Source organism: Rhinopithecus bieti, unplaced genomic scaffold, assembly GCF_001698545.2.
Source record: "Rhinopithecus bieti isolate Rb0 unplaced genomic scaffold, ASM169854v2 scaffold_14839, whole genome shotgun sequence".
NCBI classification, from domain to species: domain Eukaryota; kingdom Metazoa; phylum Chordata; class Mammalia; order Primates; family Cercopithecidae; genus Rhinopithecus; species Rhinopithecus bieti.
Genome location: NW_016808133.1, coordinates 946245 through 958880, shown reverse-complemented (window position 1 = coordinate 958880; position 12636 = coordinate 946245). Strand labels below are relative to the sequence as shown.

Sequence of the window (12636 nt, the reverse complement as noted above, 5' to 3'; positions counted from 1 at the left end):
TCGCCCTGTCGCCCAGGCTGGAGTGCAGTGGCCGGATCTCAGCTCACTGCAAGCTCTGCCTCCCGGGTTTACGCCATTCTCCTGCCTCAGCCTCACGAGTAGCTGGGACTACAGGCGCCCGCCACCTCGCCCAGCTAGTTTTTTGTATTTTTTTAGTAGAGATGGGGTTTCTTCATGTTAGCCAGGATGGTCTCGATCTCCTGACCTCATGATCTGCCCGTCTCGGCCTCGCAAAGTGCTGGGATTACAGGCTTGAGCCACCGTGCCTGGCCGAAAAGTCTTAAATTTTTAAACACTCTACCGGATAATTTTTCTCCAGCCTTCTCCCAGATACTAGTACAAGGTGGGGATGAATATCCTAGTATCTGTTCACACAAAAGTACCCTGTATGAGATCCATGCAGATTGACATCTCTTATGGGTGGCAAGAACAAGAGAGACCCAAGTTATGCCAATGCCATGCCTCTTGTTCTCTATCCCATTAGTGGGGTGAGCTCAGAGTCACTGGCATGCATAAGGTGACTTGTACATGGCAAAAAACCTCCATACTTAATCTTGCTCTGAATAAGATACTTTAGTCTGCTATGATACTGAGTATAAGAATCAGCTCTGTAGCTTGGTAACAAAAATCCACACTGAGCTCTGTGTGCATTAGTTTAGCTCTCAGACAGGTTCCTGATTAAACAAACAAAAGTTCTGAAAGGGTTATGTCATGTATGCCCAGGGGATGAAGAGGAAAGGGAGGACTACCCTCATTCAATGTTAGTATTTATTCGTATTCCCTTTGATTTTGATTTTGTATCAGTTTTTCTTTGAGAGTGCTTCAAGTTTTAATCTATAAGACTGTATTCCTCCAAATGTTTTTAGCATCATCAAAAGCTGAAGGCTGCTCCTCCTGTTAATATTACTACTATCCAAATACTACAAGTTCCCCTAAATATGTGAATAGTAAAAAAACATGATTGCATCATTTTTCCTCTTTTTCCCTAACATAAGCACAGAGACACCCATCCCTCCCCAACCTCACCAGTGGAATCAGGAATTTACATCTATGAGGAGAGGCAGGAGTTAGGGATGCAGCTTCAAAAGGTGGTCTTTAGGCTGGGCATGGTGACTCATGCCTGTAATCCTAGCACTGTGGGAGGCCAAGGCAGGAGGATCACCTGAGGTCAGGAGTTTGAGACCAGCCTGGCCAACGTGGAGACACCCTATATCTACTAAAAATACAAAATTAGCTGGGCATGGTGGCACATGCCTGTAATCCCAGCTACTTGGGAGGCTGAGGCAAGAGAATCACTTAAAACCCAGGAGGCAGAGGTTGCAGTGAGCCGAGATTGTGCCATTTTACTCCTACCTGGGCCACAGAGTGAGACTCCGTCTCAGAAAAAAAACAAAACAAAAAAGGTGGTCATTTTGGTTCTGATTCAACTTTGTAATCTTTTAAAATGCACCCCCTCCCCAATGCCTATCACTCAATAGGCTGAATGGTCTCCAACAGATATGCATCCTCCTTGAAGATGCAGAGTTCATGGAGAGTGAATGTGTAATGCAACTGAACTGTTTATGGGTCATTGGAGGTGCTACTATTCTACAAAACACTTTATCCCTTGCCTTTGTTAAAGTTCATCAAAGAAATAGGGAGTGACTGCTGGCTTAACTTCTTTTAGTTCCATAAACCCAGAATTCACAAGTTCTTAGTGATAGCTGATATAGTTTGAATATGTGTCCCCATCAAATCTGAAGTTGAATTGTAATCCCCAATGTTGGAGGTGGTGCCTGGTGGGAGATGTTTGGGTCGTGGGGGCAGATCCCTCATGACTTGGTGCTATCCTCGTGATACTGAGTAAATGCTTGTGAGATGTGGTTGCTAGTATGTGGTACTTGCCCCACCCCTGCTCCTGCTTTTGCCGTGTGACATGACTCTTCCCCCTTCTGCCTTGATTGTAAGCTTCCTAGGCCTCCCTAGAAATCAAAGAGTCAGGTTAACTTCTAGGGAATATACCATGCTTCCTTGTAAAGCCTGCAGAATTGTGAGCCAATTGAACTTCTTTTCTTTGTAAATTACTCAGTCTTAGGTATTTCTTTATAGCAGTACAAGAACAGCCTAATACAGAAGATTGGTACAGAGGAGTGGGGCATTGTTAAAAAGATAACTGAAAATGTGGAAGTGACTTTGGAACTAGATAACAGGCAGAGGTTGGAAGAGTTTGAAGGCCTCAGAAGAAGACAGGAAGATGAGGAAAAGTTTGGAACTTCTTAGAGGCTGGTTACATAGTTATGGCGAAACTGTTGATAGTGATATTAATAGTGAAGTTCAGGCTGCCAAGGTCCCAGATGGAAATGAGGAACTTATTGGGAACTGAAGCAAAGGTTATGTGTGTTATGCCTTAGCAAACAACTTGGCTGAATTGTGTCCATGCCCTAGGGATCTGTGGAAGTTTGAACTTCCTAGTGATGATTTAGAGTATCCGGAAGAAGAAATTTCAAAGCAGCAAAGCATTCAGGATGTGACCTGGCTGCTTCTAACAACCTATACTCAGATGTGGGAGCAAAGATATGACTTAAAGTTGGAATATATATATTTAAAAGGGAAGTGGAGCATAAAAGTTGGGAAAATTTGCAGCCTGGCTATATAGCAGAGAAAGAAAAAAGCTTTTTCGAGAGAGGAATTCAAGCAGGCTGTGGAACAACCACTTGCTAGAAATATTTACATAACAAAAAAGGAACCAAGTGCTGTAACCAAGACAATGGAAAAAGGCCTCAAAGGCATTTTAGCGACCTTTGCAGCAGCAGTCCCTCCCATCGCAGGCCAAGGAAAAAAATGGCTTCATGGGCCAGGCCTAGGGCCGCACTGCCCTATGCAGCCTCAGGACACTGTTACCTGCATCCCAGCTGCTCCAGCTCTAGTCTCTGCTCAAAGGCACCAGATACAGTTTGGGGTACTGCTTCAGAGGGTGCAAGGTGCAAGCCATAAGCCTTGGCAGCTTCCATATGGTGTTAAGCCTGCAGGCACACAGAGTGCAAGACTGAATGAGGCTTAGCAGCCTCCACCTAGATTTCAGAGGATGTATGGAAAAGCCTGGATGCCCAGGCAAAAGCCTGCTGCAGGGACAGAACCCTCACAGAGGACTTCTACTAGGGCAATGCAGATGGGAAAATGTGAGATTTGAGGCCTCGCACAGAGTCCCCACTGGGGTACTGCTTAGCAGAACTCTGGGAAGGTGGCCATCATTCTCCAGACCCAAGAATGGTGGATCCACTGGCAGCTTGCACCTTGAGCCTGGAAAAGCTACAGGCACTCAACAACCCATGACAGCAGCCAAAGTCACGGGGACAGAGCTCTCCAAGGCCTTGGGATCCCACTCTTTGTACCAGTGTTCCTTGGATGTGGGACATGGAGTCAAAGGAGATCATTTTGGAGCTTTAAGATTTAATGACTGCCCTGCGGGGTTTCAAACTTGCATGGGGCCTGTAGCCCCTTTCTTTTGGCCTTTTGGAAGGGGAATGTTTACCCAGTGCCTATACTCCCATTGTATTTTGGAAGTATAAAATGGAATTTGTATATCTTGGAACTTGATTTTGATTTGACAGGCTCATAGGCAATGGGACTTGCCTTATCTCAGGTGAGACTTTGGACTTCGGACTTTTGAGTTAATGCTGGAATGACTTAAGACTTTGGGGGATTATTGGGAAGGCATGATTATATTTTGCAGTGTGAGAAGGACATGAGATTTGAGGGGCCATGGCAGAATGATACAGTTTGAATATGTGTCCCCACCAGATCTGATGTTGAATTGTAATCCCCAGTGTTGGAGGTGGGGCTTGATGGGAGGTGTTTGGGTCATGGGGGCAGATCTCTCCTGGCTTGGTGCTGTCTTCACAATAGTGAGTTTGCATGAGATCTGGTTGTTTAAGGGAGTGAGGCAACTCCCCCACCCCACCCTGCTCCTGCTTTTTCCATGTGACTGGCCTGCTTCCCCTTCACCTTCTGTGATAATTGTAAGTTTCCTGAGACCTCCTGAGAAGCAGAGCAGATGCCAGCACTGTGCTTCATGTAAAGCCTGCAGAACCGTGAGCCAATCAAATCTCTTTTCTTTATAAATTACCTAGTCTCTGCTATTTCTTTATAGCCATGCAAGAATGGCCTAACACAATGGCTGTCCCTCTTATTTGCATTCTGAGCAAGGGCTGAATGACTAAGGGTGGGGGTGTCAATGTGTGGGGTCTGCAAACTCTGTGAAATGTAAACAGCACTGAACAATAAGGGATTCAATGGGACAGAACCTTCCAACAGCTCTGGGCTCTTCAGCTCTGCAGATCCCAATGAGAAGTTAATCCACAATTGAGGCTGTGTGTTTTTCTGCCCATACAGGGATATGGATGGAAATGTAGACATTGACCTTCCTGAGGTGAGTCTTCTGATGTTGCTATGGAGTGTAGGATTCAGGTGATGGTTCTGGAAACCTTCCTTCTAATCACAGAGTCATGTAAAACTCTGCGGTTCAGGCAATGGTTATGTGCGATCAAGTAAGCATCTATGATTCTAACCTCCTGTAGACCAAGATGTATGTCTTCTAGTCTGTGCTCCTCTAGTACACAAGGACCTGGCATGGAAGTGAGGTGGGTGCTTGGTATAAAGTTGTGTTCAATGTCATCTTCCTCTGCGCTACTGTCAACTGAAATAACAAACACGGAGACACTCTCTAAAAGAAAAGCTATTTATTTGGGGATAAAGCACTGCAATGGGCATATGCATACCACAGTAAACTATGCACATATTTGGGGAGGTAAAAGAGGACAAAGGTTTTTAAAGAAAAAAATGAGAAGGATTACATAATTGTTTTGAAATAATTATCCTGGGCTACAAAGATCAATAACAAAGGTGAGGCCAGGCTGATGTTGGACAGGCAGTTGCTACGCAGAGGTAGAAGTATTTTTGTGTATGGTTGCAAGGGCCTCTGTGAAAGGTTGTGGTTTTTGCAGCCTCTTGTGATACTTTTGTTATCAGGCAAATAAGCATGAGGACCTTCTGGCCTTCCTGAGCTCTACTTGTCAGGGTTTTCTTAACATTAGTAACTTCATTTTGATTTAATAACTTTCACACTACCAACTCCACCTGAGAGGAAGTTGCCACTTCTGAAGGGGGTAGACTATCTTTTAATTGTATTTTAAGAAAACTAATCAGTGAAAAGAAAACCAGAGAGGCAGGGAGATGTTTTTTACTGTGGACTCAGGGGAACACATTACTTCTCCTCTACATTATGTGTATGTGGAGGGGGAGACCTGGGGGTGGTTTTACCCTCGTCCAAGGGCTGGAGGACTCTCCAGAGGCCTTGAGATGCTATAGCTGGAAACAGTCTGACATGTCCAGGGGCAGCAGAGATCTGCTTTTAGGAGGGAATTTGCTTCTCCATGCTGGGGCACAGCTTATTAATGGTGCTAAAAAACCAAAGAAACCAAAAACCACCCAAAACATTTACTGAGCGCTTTCTATATACCAAACCCAGAGCTCAGTGCTAGAAACAGACTCTTGCCTTCAACGATTTCACCAGCTATCAAAACAGATGATGAAGTGAGTCATTGCAGTCCAGGGTGGTAAAAGGTAAGCTAGAGGAAGTGCAGGAAGCATGAAAATCCAGTGGCCAGGACCTAACTTAGGCAGGGGTCAGGGTTCTTTGGCCTCCTCATCTGTAAGGCAAAAGGGCTCCACAGGTCCAACTAATAGAGTCCTTGTAGTCTCACCTTCTAAAGAGCCTTCATGAGAAAATGTTCCTCATGCTACAGGACGCAGCTCATGCACACCGCATCAGGAGGGTGACATGGGGCTGGGCACAGAGTGTCCTGGCTTCTTTCTTGCTATTTTTGTCATGTTTCCTTTTTGTGGATCATTTTGTGCAAGTTTCTTCGGCTGTTTTTTAGCCCCCAAAGCCAACTCCGCCTGACCAGGAGACAGAGGAGGAGCAGCGGTTTCGAGCTCTGTTTGAACAAGTCGCTGGTGAGGTAGGACACGCCCCGCTTCCATCTCCCCACCGGGCTGAGGGCCTGGGCCTGGCTTTCCAGCAAAGGGTTGCAGTCGTGGGGTTGGTCAGCAACATTGTCCCGAGGCATGATGGAGCTTGTTGCAAAGACCAGCACTGATCATGGAAGGCCAAAGACCACCCTGTTTACAACATCTCTTACTTACACAGTCTGTAGCTGTGGATGGGGCCAGTGAGCCCAAAGGAGCTCAGAATGGACCCAGACACTTTGTTTTTTAGTTCTGTTTTGTTTTAGACAGGGTATCACTCTGTTGTCCTGGCTGGAGTGCAGTGGTATAAGCCTAGCTCACTGCAGCCTTAAACTCATGGGCTCAAGAGATCCTATCGCCTCAGCTTCCTGAGTAGCCGGGACTATAGGCACATGCCATCATGCTTGGCTAATTAAAAAAAAAAAAAATTAAAGAGTCTTACTATGTCACTCAGGCTGGTCTCAAACTCCTAGGCTCAAGCAATCCTCCAGCCTCAGCCTCTCAAAGTGCTGGGATTACAGGCATGAGTTACCACGCCGGGCCCCAGGTGCTTTCTTTGGGAGGCTAGAGCAAGGCTTGAAGAGGTGGCTCCTTTGAACTCTGCCTGAAAATCACTGCCATTAGAATACTTTGTCTGCTGTAGTAAAGGGGATCATGTTCAAGGAGGTCCCTATTCAATTGCAACTTCCTGTCTCCCACCCTATCCCAGTCCTTTCCACTATTCAGCTTCTTTTTTGGAGAACCTGGATGGAGCCTCACACAGATCCAGGCTCTTCCTCTACCTGCTAGGCATGGGGGAGGGAAGTCTCTCTAGAAACTGCCCCACAGGTGCTCCCTTGGAGCCGTAAATAAAATGAGCTGATGAACTAATTCATGTCAAGATGCTAATGACTCTATTAGTTTCCTGTGTTTCACTCAACTGGGGTTCCTGAATTATGAAAGGGGTCACCTGGAGTGGTGATATCTAAACCTAGGGGCTGTCTAATGGTAGTATATTAGGCACTGCAATAAATAGGCAAGGCAGGGAGATTAGGGGACCACAGGATGGGATGAAGAAAAGGGGGGCTCATGTGACTGCTTAAAGTACAGCAGGAAGGTGGCTGAGCGCAGCCCTGGGTGGGACGGAGCGTGGTGAGGGGGGAAGGCAGTAGTGACCTCCCTGCTCCAGGCGCCATCTGGAGCACGCTGGGTCAGACCCCACATGACAGGCTCAGAGGAGTGAATGCGGGAGGGACAGGAGTTGTGAGATGGAGATCCAGGGTTTGCGAGGGAAGCGGGGAATGCTGCAGGAGTTTCAGTCGACCTTGATTAACAACCAGAAAAGTACCTCTAGAGTTCAGCCCTCCTCGACTCATGTCCTGCTTTTCTTCCAAGTAGTTGGATGACTTGGGCACGTGGCTCCATTTCTCTTTCTTCCTCTTTCAGTGGAGGCCTGGCTGGTGCAGTGCTTTCTTACCAACACCAAACATCCCAAACCCCCATTCCCCAGGCCCAGAGGCTTCAGGGCGAACATGTGTTAGAAGCACCCTGCAGGATTCCACACGGCTAGTGCAAAACCCTGACCAAAATGAGGTCTATGTCAGTGCTACTCAAACATGCATGTGTATAAAGTGACCTGGGCATCCTGGGAAAAAAACACAGATTCCTCATCAATAGGTCAAGAGCAGCCTGGGCAACATAGGGAGAGCCCGTTTCTGCAAAAATAATCAGCCCAGCATGGTGGTGCCTGCCTATAATCCCAGCTACTTGGGAGGCTGAGGTAGGAGGATTGCTTGAGCATGGGAAATTGAGACTGCAGTCAGCTGTGGTCACAGCACTGTACTCCAGTCTGGATGACTGAGCAAGACCCTGTATAAAAAAAAAAAAAAAAAAAAAAAAAAAGGCTGAGACTCTCCATTTCTAACCAGCTTCCGGGGTGGGGGCTGCAGAGATTTCCTGGAGCACCTTAGATCCATGATTCTGAAATTCACCCTTATTCTTAATTCTAAATCATTCACCCTTATTCTTAATTCTAAATCAACCCCTAGATCTTAAAAATAGGACCATATTCCCAGGTCCTCTGATTTCAAGGGTCCCTGGGGTAAGCCCCAGATGCGGGACAGTTTTAAAGCTCTCCAGGCGGTTCTACGGTGCAGAGGAAGACTCAGTCTGGTTTTCCCAAACTACCTCTGACATAGGAACCATCTGAGGAGCTTAGGACAATTCTAGGAGTGGTTCTGACCCTCAGGGAAGTTGGGAAACCACTGCCTTGCCCTGCCCAGCTTTCCATGCGCTTTCGTGGATTGAGACGTCTCTCAAGTTAGGCTCTCTCCTAGTTGGGCTGGCATGTCCCTAAAACATGTGACATATGAGACATGTAGTTGCAGCCACACAGGAGATAGGTACATCTGCCCAGAGCAGGGTCCTGAAGGCTGGTCTGTCACTTGAGCCAAATCAAGCTCAGAACTGATTTAAAACAAAAAAAAAAACTAAAAAAGAAGGTGCCAAGGGCTATAACAAGCAATTGTCTCCACTTCAACAGGACATGGAGGTGACAGCAGAGGAACTTGAGTATGTTTTAAATGCTGTGCTGCAAAAGAGTAAGTGCTGCCCACATTGGGGTCCCAGGGCGCCTATGGAGGGACCAGCAACCACACTGCCTGGGTCCCCCCCCAACTCCCCAGGCTCCCTGCTCTCCCAGCCAACTTTTAAAAGAGCTTTGTTTCCTGATTCCAAAAATGATGCAGGTTTATAGTAGAAAATTCTTAAAAATGCAGAAAAGCCTAATGACAAAGATAATCACAAATGATCTCGCCACCATAAATAACCACTCTTAACACATGTGTATCTGCATGTATGTACATATGTGTCACATGCGTAGACATATAATGTTAGAACGTTTCATCACTCCAACAAGAAACCCTTTACCCATTAACAGTGTTAACCCTGTACCCATTTCCCCCAGCCCCAGGCAACCACTCAGCTACTTTCTTTCTCTATAGATTCGATTTACATATTCTGAATATTTCATATAAAAGGAATCATAGGCTGAGAGCAGTGGCTCACACCTGTAATCCCAACACTTTGGGAGGCCGAGACAGGCGGATAACCTGAGGCCAGGAGTTCAAGACCAGCCTGGTCAACATGATGAAACCCCGTCTCTACTAAAAATACAAAAAAAAAAAAAAAAAGCCAGGCGTGATGGCGGGCACCTGTAATCCCAGCTACTTGGGAGACTGTGGCAGGAAAATTGCTTAAACCTGGGAGGTAGAGGTTGCAGTGAACCAAGATCGTGCCATTGCACTCCAGGCTGGGCAACAGAGCCATACTCTGTCTCAGGGGGAAAAAAATGAATCATACAATATGTGGTCCTTTCTGACTGACTTTTTTCACATGGCATGATGTTTTCAAAGTCCACCCATGTATCAATGCCTCATTCCTTCTTACAGCCAAATAATATCCCATCGTATGGATGGGCCCCGTTCTGTTTATTCATTCATCTATTGGTGGCCATGTGGGTTGTTGCCAGTTTTTGGTCATTATGAATAATGCAACTGTAAACATTCCTGTACAAGTTTTTTGGGTGGGCATGTGTTTTCACTTCTCTTGGGTATATAGTAATGAGGATGGTTCCATCACCATGCCACAGTCTATGGTTACATGGTGGCGTAACTATCCTCTTAACTATACGTTTAGTTAAGAGGATTGTTCAATTCTGTGTTTAATGTTTTTAAAAACTATCCAACTGTTTTCTAAAGTGACTATTTCACATTTTCACCAGCAGTAGTATGAGAGTACAAATTTCTCCAAAAAATTTAAATCTGCCATTAAATAGGCTGCAAAAACATGATTCCTAAGGATTGTATAATACTCCATTACATAGACATAGCCTAAAGTATTGACCATGCCTTTCTATTGGTCATTATTTCACTTCCAAATTTTTGCCACTATAAATAATGTGATGAGAAAAATCTTCATATGTAATTCTTTGCTAGGGATTCTTAGAACTAGAATAAATGGATGAAGGCGTATTCCCACTTTTATTGCTTTTTTCACATTTTTCCAATTTTCCTTCTGAAAGGTCATGTTAACTTCTACTCCCACCAGCATCATAAGACAGTAGCCACATCACAGCCCCCAGCAGCCCTGGATTTAGCCACATTATTGGGCTTTCAGCAGATGGGTACATAGGTTTATCTTATTGGAGTCAACCAAATTCAGCTTTCATGTGCAATTTCAGAAAAGGACATCAAATTCAAGAAGCTAAGCCTGATCTCCTGTAAAAACATCATTTCCCTGATGGACGTATCCTTCCAAATATTTGAGCAGAAATAGACATGGATCCCGGGCTTTAAGCACAGTAGAGTAATCTTCAATAGTTCAGACTTTCCAAGAACATGACATCGTTAGCCAGCAGAATAGTCTTCTTCGCAGAAAATAACCCAAAGCTGGGGGACCCCGAAGCTGAAATTGGATCAGAATCAAGATGCACAAGTCTGCCCAGGGGCAGGGGTGGGAAGCTTTTGAAGGAACGTGGGGGTCTTCTTGCCACTTTGGGATCCCGTCTAAGGGAACGAAATTCTGTTTTGTGAACTTTTGGGAGCACCCCCATCCCACCTCTGCCGTTTCCCCTCTTCAGAGATTTGTGGTTTAACCATTAAAACCACTTCCCCAGGGCCCCAAACCTGTGTCACTCAGGCCAGCCCATCAGCCCTCCCCATCTGCAGTCCTAGAGCTGAGGTCCCACGAGGAGCCTCAGGCTGAAACGCTACTCACGTCTCCCTTAACCCACACGGCACAGACCAGCGGCAATGGGAAGCTGGAGTTTGATGAATTCAAAGTGTTCTGGGACAAGCTGAAGCAGTGGATTGTATGTAACCTGGAGCAGGGCTTGGCCTCTGGGGGAACCTGTGCGCCTAGGGCAGAGGGGATTTAAAATGGTGCAGCAGGCTGCAGGCTAGGGGAGTTGTATTCAGACAGGGGAGAAGGGAAAACAGCATCATGCTATTCCGATGCTTATGGGAGTACCACCGTGCTTCCACCCAAGATGGAAAGGAAGACAAAAGGGAGACTGACTTTTTTTGGAAGGCCCAGTCCAACCGTGGCCTCTGCGGCCCCTGGAGGGTAGCTCCCCCGGACTGGCTGTCACCCACTTACTGCCATTGGCAATGCCTTTCAGGTGCGCTCCTTCTCAATGCCTCTGCTCTCCACCCTTTAGGACCTTTTCCTTCGGTTTGATGCCGACAAGTCCGGCACTATATCTACCTATGAACTGCGGACTGCACTGAAAGCTACAGGTAAAGAAAAGACTGGAATGCAGGTGGCTGACTTCATGCCAGGTACTGCCCATGGGCAACCTGAGCAGATGGCAGGTCTTCTCTCTGCTGCCCAGGAGGTGGGCCTCTGAGCCCAGTTGGTGCTTCTTAAGGCCACGGCCCTTGGAGTGGCAGCACCAGGGTTCAGACCCAAGACTCACTTGCTGACACCAGGGCCCTCATTTTAAACCACTGTGAACACTGGTAGAAACTTTTTAAATGTGTCTGCTAAAACTGAACGTGGCCTGCCCTCTGGAGGCCTCATAGCCTCTGACCATGTTTTCTGGCCCAGTACTTAACACATGGCTGTTTGGTGGCAAGCTGTAGTGATTGCAAACTTCTCATTTCTGCTCTCAGATGGTTGTTACCGTGGATGAGACAGAGCATGCAGCGCCCATGGTTTGTGGGCTGCACGCCCCTCTGCCACCTGTGGCCCTGTCCTGGGCTTTATCAGCAGCAAACTCTGAATCCAAACTGGATGACTGCATCATAGTTTACACCCTGCTCCCCTTCCCGAAGGCTGGGCTCCAGGTGGCGTTTCCCACCCTTGTCTGGGGGTTGGATGGCCGTCGGCCTCTCTGTGGTCCCATGTTCTGCACACACAACCATAGTTTCCGTGGGTGCTCTGCAGACCTCCCGCCCACTAGGCCGCCTGTGCTTCTCACCAAGCACACCTCACAGACAGGGGCCTCCTGAACCTTTTAAAGTGTGTTCCCTCCCAGGGAAAACAAAATCTGGAAACAAGTCCAGGCTCAGGCCTGATAAAAAGGATGAAGTATACACAGCCAGGACCATCTCGGGTCCTATGTGAGGGAGAAGAAAATCAGATGATTTACAAATGAGCAAAGTGCCAGGCTGAGAAGGGTGCCTGATTTTCTTAGGAGATGGTGACTCTGTTTCCAGGGTAGGAGGAGGAACTGAGCAGGGGACAAAGGGAGCGCTCAGAGAGGAGGGGCATGGCTGTGTCTTTCCTACCCTGACGTGGCGTAGGGAGGATCGCCCCTCATCCCCCTCCTCTAGCCCCAAACACCAGGATTCTGGCCAAGGCCGGCAGCCAGCACTGCCGTGCAGGCTCCAGAGACTCTGTGCTCTGCTCTTGACCTGCCTGCTCCTCCGCTGAAATTACAAAGAAGCAGAAAGAGCCTGGGTGGATTTCTGAACAATCCTGTGAACACCTCCTAGAAAGCGAACACGTAGACCAAAACGAAAGGGGAAAAGAAATCACCTCTAAGGGCAATGATGAGAAATCAAAGCACTGACCAGGTGCGGTGGCTCACGCCTGTAATCCTAGCACTCTGGGAGGCCGAGGCGGGTGGATCACGAGGTCAGGAGTTTG

At 47.0% G+C, this 12636-nt stretch overlaps 1 protein-coding gene across 1 annotated transcript in view; it reads left to right on the top strand.

Annotated features, from left to right (window-relative positions):
- Positions 1-12636, top strand: part of CAPN9 (calpain 9) — a 54545-nt gene that overhangs the window by 34943 nt on the left and 6966 nt on the right. Inside the window, exons 12-17 of the mRNA XM_017885620.1 lie at positions 4372-4408; positions 5919-5999; positions 8528-8585; positions 10226-10290; positions 10787-10855; positions 11204-11282. Coding sequence (XP_017741109.1) covers positions 4372-4408; positions 5919-5999; positions 8528-8585; positions 10226-10290; positions 10787-10855; positions 11204-11282 — 389 coding nt within the window. The remainder of the gene's footprint in view (positions 1-4371; positions 4409-5918; positions 6000-8527; positions 8586-10225; positions 10291-10786; positions 10856-11203; positions 11283-12636) is intronic.